General features: G+C 40.5%; 1 protein-coding gene across 1 annotated transcript in view; it reads right to left on the bottom strand.

Annotated features, from left to right (window-relative positions):
• The window catches only part of LOC102294935 (WD repeat containing planar cell polarity effector), an 89926-nt gene that overhangs the window by 45227 nt on the left and 24124 nt on the right, over positions 1–20575 (bottom strand). The window contains exons 4-10 of the mRNA XM_042220925.1: positions 18148–18192; positions 14548–14598; positions 11609–11679; positions 10608–10667; positions 9360–9474; positions 4436–4572; positions 922–1113 (exon numbers count right to left, since the gene is read on the bottom strand). Of these exons, the coding sequence (XP_042076859.1) occupies positions 922–1113; positions 4436–4572; positions 9360–9474; positions 10608–10667; positions 11609–11679; positions 14548–14598; positions 18148–18192 (671 nt within the window). The remainder of the gene's footprint in view (positions 1–921; positions 1114–4435; positions 4573–9359; positions 9475–10607; positions 10668–11608; positions 11680–14547; positions 14599–18147; positions 18193–20575) is intronic.

Genomic DNA, 20575 nt, shown 5'->3' with positions numbered 1-20575 from the left:
GTCACGCTCATGACCAGTGATTGTATCAGACCCAATATGTTGGACAACTATAGCAAGACTCTATAGCAGGAGACTGAAATATGGATTGTCTGCAGCAGTGTGGCTGCTGCACCAATCTATTGCAGTGAAGAGAGCTGAGAGAGAAGGTGAAAGTGTAGATTTTCTGGTCTTTCCCACCCTTACATAGGGTCATGTGCTGTGGGCAGTGACTGAAAGATGAGACAGCATATAAAAGCACACACAGCTTTAGATATAGCATCAGGAGCTTGTTCTGTCAGGAGGAACTCAGAATAAAACTGTGACTCCAGGTCAGAAGAAACCAGCTAAACCAGCTAAATGCCCCGTAGGTGAGGTGGATTGTGAGTGATGTCACTGCTCAAATCCACCAGCCATGTCAACCTCAGTCATCACTTAAGATGCTTGAATTGCTCCACAGGGAGTAGGAGCTTTCTTCCCAAGAAAACGATGGGAGTAATCATTTTCTGCAAATGTACACATGTCTGATATACCCACAGTAACCCCAAAAGCATCCAAGACCAATTCATTAACCCTCTCCAAACCAGTAAAACATTGGAATGAGCAAAGACCATTACCGCTCTGGTTTCCCTGTAGGTAATCGTCTTTCATAGTTTTCATTCCACAACCTTTTCCTCTGTTTTAATGAATACAGGGTTTGTTCGACTTACATGTGGTGTTCATTGGAACCTTTTTATTAAGGTCTTAAAATCCAAACAAGAGGTTTAAAGTTTTGAGCGGTTTGACTAAACCTTTATCATAGAATTTTGACAAGTTGTACTAGGAAATGCACAGTTGGAAATTCCCTGTGTTTAATGTAGCCATCATAAGTATACCTGTGCTATGCTCTCTGTGTGTGTGTGTGTGTGTGTGTGTGTGTGTGTGTGTGTGTGTGTGTGTGTGTACCTTCAGGCCTTCAGCAGGTGAGCAGCTGATTAGGACAAGGTTATTCCTGTGTGTATCTGTGGGAGTCCAGGGCCATAGCTCCTCACTGGACTCATCCTGGTTCCACCAGCAGAGCGCCACATCCTGGACACTGTTGAGACCTACATGTCTGTGGAGCCTACGACCACACCCGCCCAACTCCACACATACCACCTGGACACAAAAATACAAAACAGTGAAAATGGGCAATTAAAATAGTAGGAAGACAGAGATTCTTGAAGTTAGAACATATTTTATGAAGAATGGGAAAGATATGCGAGCATCTCAGTGTTTCGCTCATTTGGATTCACCTTCCTGGCCTGTTTTAAAACCCGAGGGCTCTGACACTTTCACGGCTGGAGCCCCTGGTGCCTCTGCTGTCCTTCCCCCATCCTGTTTTTGTTGATGTCTAAGGTTGTTTTTTCATCTTCCATTATTAATGTCTGTGTGCGTTTTGTTCTGTCGGGCTTGTTGTTTTAGTGATGTGCATATTTTTTGGGAAGGTCCGCCACGCTCTACGGGCCACAACAAAGAGACGCACAGTAATGAGCTCTCGTGGCGCTTGGGGGGGGTGGGCGGGTTACACACATTCACACAGACACACAAATAGACACACATACATAAATATGTGCATGTATGTATACAATCATTGATTTATAAAGTAAACAAACACTCTTGGATAGACACACAAAGTGCAGGTACACACACACAGCCCCATATTCATACAAACCTTTCATATATTCTTTATCTTCAGCCATACTCACTAACACAAGGAACCAGAGTCAATGGCTAATGCACACACATTAAGACACACACACACATCCATGACCTCTGTCACTCTGCAGAAGAATGGCTAAAACCTGATAGGTAGAGGGAGGACAGAGGTGAAGGAGGCAAAAGAGAGAGGAATAAATGGTGATAACGAATTTAAAAAAGCTGATTGTTTGGGTTTGGAGAGAGGGTTAAGAAAGGCAAGTGAGGTGAAAGCTGCTGTCATGCACTATATCTTCGGGGAAATGAGAATTGAGGAATAAAATACAAGCATGAATTAATGAATGAGTGAAGGACAAAACAAAAAAGTGCACATGAAGAGGTTAAAAAGAAATCCAAATTAATTAGATCAGTATCAGTAATAGATCAATGAGAGGTTTGTGCCAAAATAAATGTTTGAAACCTAGGAAAAGAGCAGTTGTAACATCAAAATCCCCCTAAAAGGGCATCAGCAGGAATTTGGGAATATGTCTTTAGAAAATCAATTACTAAAAACATGTCTCAACAAAAGAAAATGGTCTAAAAGTCCCAGAACATGCAGAAATTAGTAAATCGACAAGCTGTACTGTATGAGTGGAGCAGATTTGAGAGTCAGTGGTCCATGTCTGCCCTCCTTGCCCCCTCGGGGGGGAAATTTGCTTTGGACACAGAATACGCCTGAAAATGATGGAGCTACATCCGATGATAAAGGGAACAAAGAGTTGCTCCAAACAGCTGAACGGGAGATCACTGACAGATTAGAAATGGAAAAGAAAAAATAAAATCTGAAAATCACTGGGTTAATAACACACTATCTCTACCCCCCGTATGTCCCCTCCATCCCTACCCATCTCTTCGCTCTTCTAGTTTTTTTTTTCTGCTGGCGTTTGCTGGTCAGCAATAATCAAAAACCACTTTCTGTGGGCCGGATTAGTTTAGCCCCCCCCTCAACGCCCCCTACTCTCCCTTCTCCAGCTTAGCCCACTGGACCAGGGCGGCGTGTACGCGTGTGCGTGTGTGTTGTAGGGGATGGGCAGCTGGGCATATGTGTACACATGTGTGTACTGGTCGCAGGTTGCATGCATGTATGTGCACATGCATTAACAGAGGTGTGTTGGATGTACAATATGGAGTGGTGGGGGTGATGCGGGGGGAGGGGGGGGTGTTCTATATCAGGACTGTGCTTCTGAGAGACAGCAGAGACACACACAGACACACACTGACACACACACACACACACACACACACACACACACACACAGCCCTTAACAAAAGGGCCTGGCAGTAATGTGATAATGCCAGGGTTAGCGGTTAGCCAGCTAGCAAAGGAGGACAGAGTGTAGTTTTGTTTTGTGGGAAGAACCGTCCTACACATAATCAAGCATATTACTAACAGCTAAAAAAAAAAAAAAAAAAAAAAAAACACACCTTCAGATCAGAGGGAGCCCAATACACACCTGAATGGAGATTAACAAACAGGAACAGGGAAGTCGCAGAGCCAGAGTCAAACTGGGAACATGTGAGCTATAAAGGCTACATTCTCATGATAATGTATATTGTATTGATGTAATACTAAACTGAACCAGTTGGAGAAATATTTATGACTTTTAATCCATTTCCCACCCTCATTTTCTTGAAGTGTGTCTTTGAAAACAATTTTTCCGTTTGACTGGTCTCATATGTGCTGATTCATGTCATGTGTACAAATGGAATATTTTCCTCTTTCAAAGCATGAAAAGAGCAGTTGGTGGTGGTGTGAATCATTTCATCGTTTACATCACAGACCACAGTTGGAGGCCTACATGGGACTTCAACTGCTTTACTCTAATTGCCTTATTAATTATCATTAGAAACTGTGTTAGGTTTAGGTAGTAAGAGGTTTTTTGTTAGGTTCAGGATATATGTTTATGTTTTATTAACTTCTTAGTTAGGTTTACAGAAACATCTTATTACATCTTATTAATAAATATTTTATTAGTTGCAGGGTGACACAGGTTACAGTCTGGATAAAATACATGCAAAAGACATGAAACATACTTCCCACTAAAATGCATTACATTCAAATTCATTCTAACTTGAAAATGAAATAATTTGTGTTTGCGATCATGAACAGATTTCTTTTTTTGTAACCTCTTCACATTTTGCCACAAGGCAACCTCATATTTAAGAAAATGTGATGAGAAAAATATTGGATTAATGGTTTATTATTTACAACCATTTAAATAAGATTTAATTTTCACATCTTTGTCAAAATCCATAGTGATGGTCTACAGATTACAAATATCATGCCACCGTCCATATAGATTGAGAACAGACTGGAGGAAACTATTCTTAGTGGACTTTCCAAGCCAGAGTTGGTAATTTATCTAGCTGTCACAGGGAGAAGGTCAATAACAAATCAAGGACCCAGCAGGTTCTGACTGAGCTTCAACATGTTTTTTTTCTTTCCTAGCAGCATTTTCATAGTTATTTTTAATGGCATTTCCTCTCCGGTGTCCACTGAAAGGACATGTAACTGTTTTACTTAATCTCAACAAGAAAAAGTACCCTACCGAATGTGAAACTGATCCAAGAAAACACTCTGGAAGTGTTTCCCAAGCAGCTGGCTACATTGAGTGCACTTTTTCTTTTTGGCCTCCGTTTTATTTTTATTTATTAAACACTTCTCCCTCTCTTTTTGCAATCATCAACCTAAAGACACACATGCTTAAGCACACACGTTTCTCCATCAATGCGTTACCTGTACCTTGATTTCAGAGGGTGAGAGTTTGTCTGTTCGCCTGCCAGTCTCTGGGGAGTTCTGGGTCTTTTTGTTCAGGTAGACTGCCGCCACTTGGCTCTGCTCCAGGAAGGACAGCAGAATCAGCCTATCGCTCAGCACCGCTGGCAAAGACATCGTCACACGAAATGTCATCATTCAAAGCAGAACAAAAAAACCCACCACAACTGTGTGCTATTGAGGAGAACCATATTATTAGAGCACAATTGCAGCTTTTACTTGTAAACACATGAGAAAAATGTGGAATAATTTAGTAGCAAATCTGCATGTTATGATTCATCAAGTTTTTCTGATTGTAAATCTACAAAGTCTGCAATAGCTTCATTAATATTCATCATTAATCACTGACAGCTGGACACATCAAGTAATAAAGACTGGGCTTTTTATGTGGAAAATATCCAGACCTATCCTGTTGGCTTCCACACTGTTAACTCTGCAACCTGCACAGCGTCCTGGAGATCCTTTCTAAACATTATGCTCTCCTTACACCTTAATGCAGCTTATCACCCTTCATCGGTTTCTATTAGTTTTGAGCATCTGTCTCACATCCCGTCAATAATTCTTCCTTCCTACTCTTTCCTTTTCACCTAGTCTACTCGTTTCCTATCTCCACCTTCCTGCATCCCCCCCTCCTCTGTATCTCTTCCCCTCCTGTCAGTGCACTGGAAGCTCTAAGGCCTTTTTGTGGTAGAAGAACACACTTGATCCTGTTCAACTCTTCAGGAGCTGCATGGAAACGCTGATTAGCAATTAAGCCTCCCTCTCCTTCAAATTAATCTGTTTATGAAACCAATTAAATGGAAAGGGTGGGGGTGTTGTTACACATGCAGGATATCTGCTGCTTTGAGTTGAACGAGTAAGGCTGCACCCCGAGATTCAGAAATCTAACCAGCAATTAATCATGGTATGTGTGTATTTATAAACGTAGGGTATTGGTACGATTACACGTCAAATTATCCTGTTGTGTGAAAATTTCAAATTAATATGCAAATATTCACGTGCGAAGAGAAATGCAGAAAAACTAGCATTTTAAATCAGGTCAACTGAGTCAGGTTGTCCTCATGTTGAAGTTGGATTATAAAGCATTCGTAACTAAAACTGGTTCAAGGCTTAAACCATTAAAAAACAAAACAACAACAAAAAAAAAAAAAACCCAGCCATTAACGATGCCTTAGCTTTACAAAACAACATTTAATGCAGTAGTAAGCGTCTTTGTAATAGATTATAGACAAATCGAGTTAAATGCAGTTTAGTATTGATCTCGATGGGTGTCTATAAACGGGATTAAGATTAATCCCATTCATTTCCAAATGAAGGAAGGGATGTGAACCCAGGCTGTGGCCCAATCTGGGACCAGGTGGCTGATTTGGCATTAAGAACCAGACCTTCATGACCCACCCGTGAACACCCCAGACGCACACACATTTTAGACACATTCAAATCTACCATTGCAGACAAATGCACGGATAGCTACAAATACATTCATACAGACAAGCCTGCAACCACAGTTTATGCATGCATTTCTACACTCAGTAACACATGTAGAAATGCATTCACGCCCACAAGCATACGGCAAAGCTAACACATGGCCCCACGAAACGTACTCAGACAAAATGCACACACACACACACACACACAAACACACAGTCCCCTAAATCCATTTAATGCCATCTCCTCAGCAGCATGTTGACATAAGAGGCCAATGGGCTTAACCAAAGCACATTTAAACAGTGGTAAATGAAACCGGCTATGAAAAAAATCACTTAAGGATGCTTAATCGTGGAGCATACGCGCAGCTTGGCCCAGCCATCGGCCAAAGGAAGCTGCTAATACTTTGATGGTGTAAAATGTTTGTAATCTGCAGCTCTTTATGATGCAATCAGAGCTCATGGTAGGAACACTGTCGTAACCAGCATTCAGGATGCAAAGTTTAACAAAGGAGTGCGAGTGTGCTTTGTTGCTTTGTGAAATAAAAACAGACCTGGATGCAGTTGCTTTAAGTACCAAACCTCACATTTAGCTGCATGCAAATCAAAGGGATTTTCGTTTGCATACAAACACCAAAAAGCTTTTTTTCTCTCCATTTAGAAAGTTGTCCAATCCCGTTCAGACAATGAAAATGAATTCTTTGGCATTACGCAGCGGCTTAGAGTTTAATTTAAGATTCGACTACAGCTGCAATATTTAGCCAATTAATTGCTTGGGTAAAAGAAAATGAAGGAAAAGTATTTTCATAATTGTCAAGCAAAATGCCAAATATTGTTTCTCACAATATGAGGATTTCCTGTCTAACACATGACAGAAAATCATACACTTTGGGCTGTAAAAGGCTGGCTGCAGGAAATTATGGTTTACTTTTCATGCATTAAATAAATAAAACGATGAAGAAAATAATATTCACATTAACTGATGGTGAAAAAAATATCAATAAGAGCAGCAATTTAAGTAAGTTTTCAACTTATCTGACATGGCAGTAATTTAGATATATATAAAAAGAATCTAACACACTTTGACCTCACATATGTCCTTACACAACAAGAAAAACCAAAACACACAGACACACGCATATAGGAATTAAAACTGTAATTGTAAACTGTTTTAGTAACTGTACATTGTAAGCATTAGATGGTGTGATCCACTAAGGCTCTCTACTCTAATTGTCTCAGGCTAATTTAACAAGTGGCAGATGTGAGAACCTCTAACCTACTGCACCACCCTGAAAACATGCACGCACGCACACACACACACGCGCACACAATCCCCGGAACCCACCCTCTCACAACCATTACTCTAATAATTAGTGCCTCTGAGGCTTTGAATGGAGCGCAGCGGGAGATGAGTTAGTGTGTGTGTACCTGTGTGTGTGTCTGTGTGTGTAAATGTGAGTGGACATACAGAAAGTGTTTGTTTGTCTATAAGAGGGTAAAAAAAATAAGAAATGAAAAATCTGTAATCGCAAATGTATGCATATGGGGACAAGTGTGTGTATGTCTGTATGCCAATTTGTGTGTGTGTGTGTACTATGGGGGCTTTATCAAGTGTCTAGAGACCCCGGGCGGAAGTGGGGAGGGCGGTGTTATGAACAAATAATTGATACAGAAAGAAAGAAATAATTAGCAGATTTGGGCCGGTGTCCACAGCCCTTTATTCTCTCCTGCCAGGTCTGCAGAGCGAGGGAGTGCAGCGCGAGGGGGGCGGTACTCCCTGGAGGAACGCGCGATGGAGGGAAAAACACTGATGGATGCTCTTAAGGGAAGGCCCCTGGACACACACAGCACAAAAGGATTTGCCCGCAATTAGCTAGCAGAGTCGCCTTGCTCACCTGTGGCACCTGTTATGTGTGTCTGAGTTGGCGCGTGTGGCGCGAGAGAGTGTTTGCGTGACAGAGTGGCGAGGAAAGGGTAGACGGTAGATGCATGTGGGGTGAGCAGGTGTAACCGCGGCGTCTATGCCGCCGCTGTAAGAGAAAGTGCGAGGTATAGACGTCATTGTGGTTTTTATAAAACTGAACATTTAAATGCTAATGCGTCCGCATTTGTTTGTTTGTTGCTGTGGGCAGAGAGAGGTAGCCGGGCATGATGTTTGTGTCCGTAAATCTGCTTAAAGCTCAATGAACCTCTGGAATATTTAAATCACCTAAAAAACAGAATTTCTTTCAGTAAATTCAAAAATAAAAACAATACACCAGAAAGCCCTTTGTTTACACTATAATGGGCATGCCGGTTGCAACAGCACTAATTAACATCAGCAGCACCAAAGTAACCAATACGACAGTCAAAAATGTCTTATGATGTTAATTGTACACTAAAGGCTCCCTGAATGTCTTGGACCAGCTGATCAGGGCTGTCAAACCCAGTAGCACTTAGGGCCACTAATTAAGGGCCACAAATATATAGCATTGAAACACTTTAATTTAATGTAAAATGCATGTTCCACATAGCCTAAAGACCTTCAGTCAATACAAACGCTGCTCATCTTTCATACAGTTTGGTCAAGCAAAGAAATTTCTTATTATACCTTTACAATAAAGCATATAACATACATCAAACTGTACTTGCTTTAAATGCCTGAAACATAAAGCTACAATCACTGGACTTTAAAAAACAAATAAGTGTCAAACTCATTTTAGTTTGACAGCCACATGAGACCAGTAAGATTATTCACTTCTAAGCTATAATAAAAAAGAAACTTCTCCAAATTGCTCCCCTTTAATTTAGTGTAATTTAGTGTTCAATATACCATCCATTTATAATACTAATGAGCCTGAGAGTCTTAAGAAAATGAAGTGTAATTTCAGCAATACACCAGTAAGTCTGGGGCTTGCACTTCAAGAAAAAAATGTGTTACAGATTACTCTATTTTAAGTCATCCTAGTTTTACAACGGTGCCATCGTACAAAAAACACAAACAAAAGGAAACATTAAGCTACTTAACTCATTTTCTACGGTGAAAAAAAGGAACTTTCAGTTGTTTAATGGAATATTAGATGTAAAAAGATACCCTGTCATGTGACAGTTTATTTATTACTTACTTTCTTTAGTGCAGTATGGCAGACGATGGATGATGTTTTTAAAACGGACAACTTCTGACTAAATAAAAAGTTCAGGCTCTCTTGATGTGGCCCATTTGACAGGAAAAATACAGTGAAAAGTCCAAATGTTTGCAATTTTCACATTTTAAAAATGCAGTCCTAAAGTCTGTCTATTAAAGTAGCCTGATTTTATAGGGGGGCTTAAGTATATGAGTATGTCTGCTTATAAAGCTAAAAGTCAATAAGTAAGGGCCAGGATCACTTTCTTCAAAGTGTAGGGGTTTTTTTTTAAGTTAGGGTCCTGTGATGATGTGCTAGGGGGTAAAGAATTCATTATGTCAGTGTGCCTCTACAACTAACCATGCGTCACCGTGCTGGCTGGTAGTCGGCCCACTAATGTACGGTCTATACACACTTGTTCGAGCTGAGGTCCTTGTACAGTCAGGGTCACCAGCACTCCACTGCTGAGCATGACCTGCAGGACAGCACACACAAAAACAGAAACCTCAGAATGACTACAGCTAAAAGAGATTTAGTCTAGTCTCTCTATTACACCATTCAACAATGAGCAGCTCCTTTGTTGAGTTTAAAGCCCATTTAATGTCACAGATAATGTACAAGGTGTGCACCTATGAGGAGGAAGTGTAACATCACAATTAAAATCCAACAGGTAACTTTGGGAAGAACTTTAATGTGGAAACGTGAAGCATGCATTGCATAAAACAGCGAAAATTGACTTCTAGTGATGTAGAAGACATCACATATGAAGTTTATCATCTGAAATTAAACCAGGTAATTTTCTTAAATGTTGAGACTATGTACCAGATTTTGACTTAGCAATAATCAAGACATAAAGAAGACAAGAAATGCGTGGCTCCAAAGGAGATGTGCAGCTCTACGTGCTCCTACTACAACCCAAGGATGATGTTACTAATACAAACAGCAGCTTCTGGCTTCCATTCATGCTCATAAGAAGCTGGGAAAAATGAACTTGAATTAAATACAGTTTATTTATCCTTGTTATGATTGGTGGCATAGTTTGAATTTGTTTACTCTTTAGATTAGCTTTAATATTAGAAATATGTCTAGAGTGAGTCTTTCTAGCTCATATCAAGAAAGAAAGAAAATAGTGAAGGAAATCATTTTTCTTTTATAAACCGAGAGTCCTAAAGAGGGACTAGTAGGTTAGATGCTAAAGAAATTTGGGGATTTTTCTGTGTTAATCTTAGCAAAATAAAACTGATATTTTAATATAAATTTAATTTCTAAAGAAATTAGCTTAACTCTCAGATTCACTACTCTGTTATCACTTGGGGTTAAAGAAATGATCGTGCTCGGGGATGACACAATAAACAAATTCACATATTACTAACATTTAAAAAAAACTAGAAACTTGCTTTTACCAGGATTAGCAACATGCAAATCAGCCTTAGGGATTTTTAAAAATGCCATGTTGTAATTATACTGATATTGTTTGAGATGAACTAGTAAGCGGTAGTATAATAAAGAGAAACTCTTGAAACTTCACCCACAAAGACATATCTGAGTGTATGTGTGTGTGTGTCTCTACTTCCACACAGTAGGTCTTGGGCTTAGGAGGGTGTATACCTGGCAGCAGTGTTTGTTTCTCCATCTGGTGTGAATGCAGGTGTTGGTCTGCAACAGTTCCTGAATGAGCACGATGGACAAACGGAGAGAAAGACAAAGAGACAGAGTTGAACCAAGTAACGCAACAAAAGTGAGCTGAGACCAGACAGGTGCTTTAGACAGAGTGGGAAATTAAACAGCAAAAAATATGTCTGTGTAAGTTTCTGGAGTCACAATTCGCTAACTTTCTAATGCATAAATTGTCTTGGTAGCACACAGTACCAGGCAACTGCCACCACAGGAGGTCACTGCAGCAGTTCCTGCTCATGAAGAGGTGGAAGAGGGTTGAGAAAGGGGTGCAGGTAACAACTCTGTGTGTGTGTGTGTGTGTGTGTGTGTGTGTGTGTGTGTGTGTGTGTGTGTGTGTGTAAGGTCAGTCATTCCTGCCACATTCCAAACCCAGCTGGGGTGATTGGATGGGAGGAGAGAGGGATGGAAAAGGAGGCGGAGGGTGGGGTGTGGAGGTGAGCTGGGGTGTTTCTAGTTTCAGACAATGGTTACGGGTGAGAGGAGGGAGGTGGATGGGTGGGGAAAGTGTGTGTGTGCATCTGTGTGTGTGACAGCCACAGACAGGTTCCAAACAAAGCTAGGTCTGTACTGCTACAAGTACAGAGGGGAAGAAGGGAGGGGGGTAGGAGAGCGAGGGGAAGAAGGAGGAAGAGGAGGGATGAGGGGGCTGCAGGCAGGCCCCTGATCCCCTCAAATATCCCCCTCGATGACAGAGCTCGGCCGAAAGAGAGGTGATGAGAGAGAAGAGGGAGAGAGGAGAACAAACGGGAACGACAGGGAGAGTGAAGGGAGAGGGAGAAAAGAGAGAATGCCCCTATTTGTTAATCAATCGGCCGTTTCGGAAAGGGAAAACTCCAAAAATCCCCAGAGGGAGGAAGAAGATGGGGGGCATCCAGGAGGGATGGTGGTGGTGAAGTTGGTGGTGGGGGCTACTGAAAAGAGGAGGCGGGTACCTCCAACTCCTTCAGCGAATCGCGTAGCTTTTCTGGTCGGCGGTTCCTGGGAGTCCACGAATAGCCTCGAGCTACAGAGGAAAAACACAAGAAAAGCCGGGAGATCATGTGACTTAACTTTTTAACACAGATACGAACATTTTTTAAAAAGCCAGTCATGGGAATTGAGAAGAATGTGGCACCCAAAACCCGGAAATGATAAAAGTTAATAGAGATCTGAGTGTGAGAAGAGACGATATGAGGAATGAAGGCCAGGTGGAATGAGGAGATGTAGGTAGATGAGGCAGGCGGTCCACATGCCAGTGATTGTGTTTGTGAATGCATGCAGAGAGAGTTGCTGCACTGCTCCAAGACAAACAATTAATGTCTGAGTTCAAAAACAGAAAGAAAAATCCAATAACTATTAAGATTTTTTTTTTAAACACGTGTATTAATGTTTGCACATTACAGATGTACAAAAAAGAGAAGTTTTTAAAAAACACCAAACACATACATGGGAACACTGGGAATGATCACATAGCCAGTCGTTTAATCAGTAATGACTTATTAGTTTATCTGTTGCACCAATAACCAATCATTTGAACAGTCAGTTTAGTCTATTTCCTTCTAATTGGTCCCTTTTTTGTTTGTATACAATTTTCTCTAGGTGTGATCCATTTTCTAATTCCTTTACCACTTTTCAAACATCAGATTTCCAGGATTGTAGCATAATTGTCTTTGCTAAGAGTGCAGACAGCGAAATGAACCTCCACGTGATTCAACCACAAATATGGTTTGAGGAGGCAATGGGGAACTCCTTACTGAAAGCTTTGGCAATAAAGCTGACCTTACCTCAGGAAGTTTGTAATCTACTGCACTGAAAGAACTAAAGACAGAGTTATTTGCTCTGCTAAGTAATCTAGTGGGAGAAAAGTACAACATGTGGACACATTTGAGTAGTTCTACAGCATTTACCGTGGTGCAGATGTTTGATGGTTAGCACTCAGCCAGAAGGGTCCTGGTCTGAGTCAGTTGAGGCCTTTCTATGTGGAGATTTACATGTTATTATTGCCTGCAGTGTCATTGTACAGGCCTTACGCTTAATTTATACTTCTATTCTAAATATATTCTAAACACTAATTGAAAGAGTTTCTCTTTTTGAGTTGATCCATTCTCTTCCAGAAAACTTAAGAAATTGGAGCAGAAGAGGAAGTAGCCAATAGTGCATAGGTGGAAATGACAGTACTGAAAAGAACAGTCAGAGGTTTTAAGAGCCTCTGAAAAAGATTGGCTTGATAGCCAATGATAAAACTGGTTAATTAGGCGTTTTTGGATTTACTTTGCATATTTTATACAAATAGGGCACTAATGACATCTTATCTTAAATGTAACACTGTATAATACCTAAAATACATTAAAGAATGTAAATTGATAATAAACTTTGGTAATTTCTTCATTGTACTTTTAACAGTGATATAATTGATTAGGTTATAATATATGCTTATTGTGATATATAAAGAAATTAGCTTTTTGTAGAACTACATTATGCATTTTTTTAATGATTGCAAATAAAAAGTTTCTTAAATGATTAGTAACTTCCAGAGTGTCAAAGCATGTACTAGAAGCAGAAGTATTTCAACTTTTTCCTAAACCTAAACAAGTAAATGGAAAAAGGACTGTTCAGTGTTTTTAATCTATACCTTTAATTAAGGCTTTCTAACCATTACTCACACACACTCACACTCTGACGGATGCACTGGGGTCAATTTGTGATTCGCTTCCAACATATGGAGTCTGCGATGAAACCACCAACCTAGTAGATGAGCAGTTCTATCTCATGAGTCATATGTGCCCCCAACACTAAAACTGCTACTACTGAATTGGATAAGTGGAAGAAAATGAATGAATAGATGTATCTTGTGATTTGCGCCACTGCCTTCACCTCACCTGCATATTTTCCAATTTTTTAAGCATTATATACATCATTTTCATCTTTATCATATTATCGAAATAACACTAACACATGCACCACACAGTACTTAATAAAGTTCAAGTTTAATTTACTGTTATTGACAGGCACCCTGATTGGAGCTATTAACAAAAATGTGAGACATTTAAAGACATATCTCCTTATCTATGAATTAATGGTACAACCAACGGAGTACCAGCAGGTATGTGAGTTGTTTACACTTTACTTTATAAAGCAAAAATATTCTACTGAAAGCAAAATGTCCCTTCAAAGCACACAAACCGATACTTGAGGAGAATCAAGGACTTCTGGTGCTCTTATACAAGTTATCTCCTAAATGCAAGCTCACATTTAGCAGAACATATCTCAACCAGTACCACACCAAGGCCCCCCTTAGTTTAATTTTCCAGCCCTCCATTTCTCCCCCCTCCATCTCTAGTGGTTAAACAGAGGGAAAGAAGCATATAGAATGAAAAAAAAAACAGTTAATTGAATTTGTGCTTCTGCCCACACATATACATGAAGTTCAGTGGGGGGGAAAAAGGAAATGAAGGAGTGGTGTTTCCAATGTGGTGCAATCACTTGCCTATCTGTGTATTTTACAGCCTCTCTTTTCATCTTTATAGAAACGAACCATTAAGGAGTGGGGCTTCTCTATTAAGAATAAGTGGGAAGAAGAGGTAAACAGATGCATGCAAATGAGAATGTGGAGGGTGAGTGCAGGAGGGGGCAGGAGAGCGAGGGGAGGGAGAAGAGGGCAGGGGGATGAGTGTTCGTCTCCTGATAAGGGTGTTTGTATTCCACCACTGGGTGAAAAGCAGCGCGAGTGTGAGGGAAGAGAGGGTGGGAGAGAGCGAAAAGAGGAAAACAGGACAGCTGACTGAGTATTGCAGTGATTTCTGAAGGATGGTCATCCAATGGCGAGATGACCAGAGCTCAAAGAAACACACAATTGTGACAATCACTCTTTGGAAACTGCTGGAAAACTTACCTTCACAGAACTGGAGTTTGTCATTGTAGTAGTGATGATCCAGGGAAATGGCTGGGAACAATAAAGAAGCCATATTAAGGGACTTATTAGAATTATTGGAATATATAGAAAATACAAAAAAGGACAATATTTGGGATTATTTAAATATGCCATCTAGTTTTATTATATGATGTAGACAGAAAAAGAAAACTAAGCTGGAGCTCAAACATCCCCTTAGCTCCAAGGGGTCATGTTGGCAAAGTACAACCCACAACCATGCCTTACGGCCTGGCTGCCCTGAGCAAGACAGTGGCCAGTCTGGTGGCCCGCCTCTCTGGCAGGCAGGAACACCTCCAGGATTAGTAGTATTAATCAGATAAGGGGGTGAAGGGCCAGACAGGCCCAGACATGGGCACCTGCTCTGGGGCTGTGGAGCGTGGAGAGGGGGGGCTGGCTGCTGGGGACCCCCAGAGCTGCTCCAGTGAGCTTGGGCCTCCCTCTAGTGGGGACAGGTGGAAGCAACAAAGGTAAACACAAACAACTAGACACAAAATCTGATTTTAATGATGCTCGTGGCTAGAGTGACCAACCAATCATTGAAGTCTTACCGATATACAAAGATTAATTTTTTTTTTTTTTTTTCCATTTTTTTAAAAAAAAAAAAAACCCAAAACAAAACATGTGAATTTTGCTTAAATGACCAAAAAACTAAAAAAAACTAAAAAAAAAAAACCCAAAAAAACTTTACACACATGCAAAGTAGAAAATGTTGCTTTTCTCAGCTTTGTACCTATAAGTGACGAGGTCCTGCATAAACACATGGCACAAAAAGTGATATTGCATACTGTTACTGAAAATCTGAGGACTTTTTTGGTCACCACCAATCAAAATTAATCTAAACATACCTACATAATTCTAATAAAGCAATTTCTGCATACCAAAAAATGCTTTAAGTTGTTTTCAACTTGAATGTTGCTTATTTGGTCTAATATGAACATTCAGTGTTGAAGAGAAACATCAAAAATCAAAACCCATGTTTATAGAGGCTTTGTAATACTACAGGCCTGTAGGGATCTTTACATTTCAAAACATGCCACCTCATTATGGAGATCATTGTTATGCAGTTTTTTAAAGTTTTGCATAAAGTTTCTCTTATTTATATAAGCTGAATGCCACAGAGAAAAGAAAACATTCAAATTCTATTGTAATCCAATGTAATCTATTGTATATGAAATCGAATCATGACCCAAGCTATCGTTACACCGCTGTGTGAAAATGTTGTGATACTTTTGGATTGTGATTCTCCCCTCCCTCCTCCTCCCATGGCTTCCCCACTCCTCCCTCCACTCTGATATCAAGCCACACTTTAGTAATCCTCCAAATGAAAGGATTTGGAGCAAGAGCATCGTCTCTCCACTGAAGATTGGAATGAAAGAGAAGGCAGCTTCTCAGATGAGAGAGAAGGGAGAAAACCTCCTGATGAGAGAGAAAGGAAGACGGAGAGGAGAGACGAGACAGGGAGACTTACTGTACACAAAATAAGAACAAAACAGAAAACTATGACAAAGCAAAGGAAATCCATGACAAAGGCGCTGAAACATATAGTGTGAGACTGCGACAGATTACAGGAATGTTACAGAACTGATGAAACAAAGATATTTAGGTCTATATCTACACTTCACCGGAGGATAAGATTAGTTAAACCCGTTCCATTTAAAATATGTACCAAACCAAACCACTGTGTGTAAGGTGAAAGAGGATGGTCCCAGATTTTAGATTTTGGTTCACCCAAACAAATCAAACTTAAAACTTAAAAAGCCACATGAATGCTAAGGCTAATATCAATTAACCTTTGTTAGATGCATAAAAACCCAAGTGTCTAAATTATTGTGGTTATAAAGTAATATTCATTATATAATTAGTAATATTCATTTCAAGTTCGATCAGATCTTTGCATTACTTCCAAGCAGTCAAACATAAAAATGTGAGCAGTCGTTTTAAAAAAAAAGTACAGTCGTTTTGCCAAAAACATCTCACCAATTGCAGCAGATGAAAATATTGAAATGTCTTCAGATAAGACAAGTCCTGATATTTTCCACTGAAAATGAAGCAAAACCTACAGAATTAAAAACATGTCAATTCTTTTATATAAGCTGACAAATCTCGGGGTAAGATAGACTCTTGGGCTAAAACAACAAAACAAAAAAGAAAAAAACTTATCAGCCAAAACATTAAAATAATCTACGTAGTATCGTGTGAGTCCTCCTCGTGGCACCAAAACAGCTTTGACTTGTTAGGGGATGGACCAGGATCTGTGGGGGTGTCTTGTGGTGTCTGGCACTGGGACACTGGCAGCGGATCTGTTGGGTCTTGTGGGTTACAGCGTGGAGCTTCTATAGATCAGGGTTGTTCTGGCATATCTTGTAGATGCCCAACTGGATAGAAATCTGGGGAGTTTGGAAGGCAAGTCTACCTGTCTGTCAGATTGCTCCTGATCATTTTCTTTTATAATAAACAGGGGCACAGGGACCAGCTGGGAATGCTTCATGTCCCATGACGAGGTGCTAAAAAACCCTAGGATTTCCCAGCAGCATAGTGAATTTTCACTTTGACAGTGGTTTTATTGTTGTGCCTGAGTGATGTTAAAAGTTCAGCCATATAAGTGTGTCACTGTACTTTACATATTGAAACATGTGTAACTGCAGTACTTTATAGTGCTACGTGGGCAGCTCATTTATCACAAATTGTAGCTTCACATGTTTGATGTGGCAGAGGTTTACACCGCATGCCCCTCCTGACACAACCCCTAAAGGGATTTAGGTCTCTGACTGGAATTGAACCAGCAATCTTTTGTTGGCTTCACTTGGACGTGGAACAGTGTCAGTGGTGCCTTTTGAAATAACAGCATTTGTTGTTTGGTTAAATGTTTTAAAAGACTCTCCAAGAAGATTCAGTATAATTCTAGTGTTTTATTTGTATTAAATGCATTTTACTTGGCACTATTCAGCTATCTATTAACTGTTCCCCAGTAGTTTATGGATGCAGTTTGCTAAACAAGCTTGTTAGTGATAATATAGTAGCCCATCCTCTCAAAAGAGAGTTTCCACTCATGTGGGAAAAAAGGGGGAGAAACCTGAAGGATAAGGGAGAACGTCCCCAGGCAGCAAAGACGGTGGGAGAGCGATTTGAGCACTTCCTGATGGTAAGGGAAGCCTCCTGGCCTGAGGCAATATGAAGCTGGACTGCATGGGGCCTCTTGCTATGTGATCCAGGAGAAAGTCAACAGCTTAGTTTTCCTATCGCTATGTGGCAGGACCCCGGGTCAACAGGAACACAGGCAGTGTAAGAGATAGAACCAAGGAGGCCTAATATAATTTTCGTGTGTGAGCAGTATGTGCATGTGTATATAAGGTTTTAGGGTGTAAATCCTACATACTAATAGCCTCTATGTGGACAAGTCAATGTGTGTAGGACACCAAAATACGCAGGGCCAATAATCTGTGTGTCAGGAGGCAGCAAAAAGCCCTTCTTTATATATAAGGAAATCGCATACGTCCCAAAAACAAGGCAAATGCAACTTATCTTAAACACAAACAGACATCCAATATAAACACTATTTACCTGGCTCTCCTTTATCGTAGTACTGATAGGTGCCAATATCTGTATCTGTGGGGCAAGAGAGGGAGAAAGAGAGAGAGAGAGATGAACATCTAGCTGTCAGGGAAAAGCAGAAGACAGATCAGCAATTTCGCACCGTGGGATAAACAATCGCTATCAGCCAGTGGCCTGTCCCGTCTGCCAGCACCACAGTTTAGATAAGACCCTGTGAGGGAGGAGGAGGTGGTGGTAGGGTGGGCTGGGGGGGGGGGGGGGGGGGGGGGGTCCGAGCCAATATAGAAGGGGGGCTGAGGGGTATTAGTAAAGACAGGAGTGTGCCTTCACCCATCCCACCTAAGGGACAAACACTGATTTACACACATGCAACATATACATTTAAAAAAAGCAGATAAAGAGTCTGTGGACAGCTACAGAAACGTATGACCGACATACACAGGGCATGCAACAAGCACAAAAACACACACACACCCACATATATGCACACAGATAAATATACACACATACGCACACAAACTGCTGAGCTGAGACTTTTTCTGTGAGTGTTATTCCTGCAGGCCCCAAAACCATAAGCAGCCAGCTTCAGATTCGCACAACACATCGTTTCTTTATCGCTCCACTACTCTTGCTGCCTCTGCTGCTGCTCCTGAGGCCAGGTCACACTAATACAACAGGAGGGCTGATGGCAGACACACAAACACATACAGACAGACAAACAAACACATATACCACACATACCGTATGGGAAACATATGCAAAAATTGCTTGGTTTTAAAAATTAGGACAGATTCAGTCTTGCAAATGCATCTCACTGAAAACCCACAGCCTTAAGTAACAGTTTAGTGTTGCTTTCTGACAGACATAATATGACCTAGATTAAACAATGACTAAGATGTCCTCAAATCACGTGGATCTGTGTTTTGAAAGAAAAACCTTTCGTGATCCATTTGTGTCACGGGAAATTCATGATTTATACTTTTGAATTTTATCCAAGTACAGCAAAAAATGTAGCAGCTATAAATGCACAGGAGAAAATCTTACTAAATGCGCCAATCACAGTCAATGCAGACGCATTTATGCAATGTGCACAGTGGCACAAGTTACAAAGTAGGGTTTCGGAAGACATTATTGCACACCTACAGCACATATTTAACACAGATGATTCAAGGAAAGATTTGTTTAACAAGAGACACCTGAAGTCCTGTCGCATATCCAGACGAACACATTATTAAAGTTCGAGTTGTTCAAAGTCGATCACCACATTTTACCTTACTTTTAATTATATACTGTAATCGTATAATTTAATAGTATCCTGCTTAAGTGGGCAAAATGTCAAATAATGGTTAGTGTACAAAATCAGAGAAAAGTAACTACATGTCGGGTCCATGCAGGCTGCAACTGTTATGGTTTGCCTGTTCAGCACTTTTTTGCCACAGCTGTTTAATTTATCAGTGACAGAACAACAATCATTGCCTCAGTATAAAGGATAATAATCATAGCATCAGTATAAGGACTTACAAAAGTCAGCAAATTCCTGGAGGGAGACTGCTAAAACTATTGGAATTGATGTGAGGGAAAGAAAGAAGTGAAAAAACTACAGAGACAAATATTTCTGCCCCTAAAAAAACCCCAAACTGACCACAACAAAGACCGGGGACAAAGGAGGGTAAAAAAAGTCCTATCTTCTATTTCGTTCTATTTCTTTCAACCCGAGGTGTCAACCCGCTGACACCTCGTAAAAAAACATCAGGACATGACGACTTGGTGATTAGCACCACTTGATGCACCAACACAAGAAAGAATTACGGACACACGGAAATCAAAATCAGGCCTTTTGGTTCCCAAGCAGCAATGAAGCACAAGTAACAGAAAGATTGTAAGCTTGCTTCCTTTTTTGTCTACAATTAAGGAATTAAAAGGCTTCATACGGGAATTTTTTGTTATGCAAAATTCTCGGTTTTTCCACATAAGGACACAAACCCCAATTAATTCTGTGTTGATGTCCTCATGTGGCAGTCTCTAGATCAAATCAGCATCCTTATTTAAAATCTGTTGACTTCTGTTGAGGTCCCCCTGTGCAAAAGTAGTCGAGCTGTGCAATGCTGTCAGCGGTTATTAAAAATGTGATTAGCACATGCAGAACACATACACACACACACACAGCATTTCACAGCACTGTACTGTTCTATACTTTTGTTTCTGAGGTAGGCGTATATGATGTAAGAAAGGTGGTGATAGGGAGCGTCACACCTCAGCGACCAGGTCTCTTCCCTCAGATGGATCTATCCACGTTTTCTCAGATAGCAGAAAACACACACAGCGGGGAGAAAAAAAATAACAAACAAATAAGGATATGTCACTGTCACCTATGATAAACACCCTCCCGTACCTCTGTGTGTACACATAGGCTGATACACACACACACACACACACA

Source organism: Haplochromis burtoni, unplaced genomic scaffold (genome assembly GCF_018398535.1).
Source record: "Haplochromis burtoni strain Fernald_Lab_line unplaced genomic scaffold, NCSU_Asbu1 Contig_57, whole genome shotgun sequence".
NCBI lineage: Eukaryota > Metazoa > Chordata > Actinopteri > Cichliformes > Cichlidae > Haplochromis > Haplochromis burtoni.
Note: the sequence above shows the minus strand (reverse complement) of the source record. Positions and strands in the feature narration are given on the sequence as shown.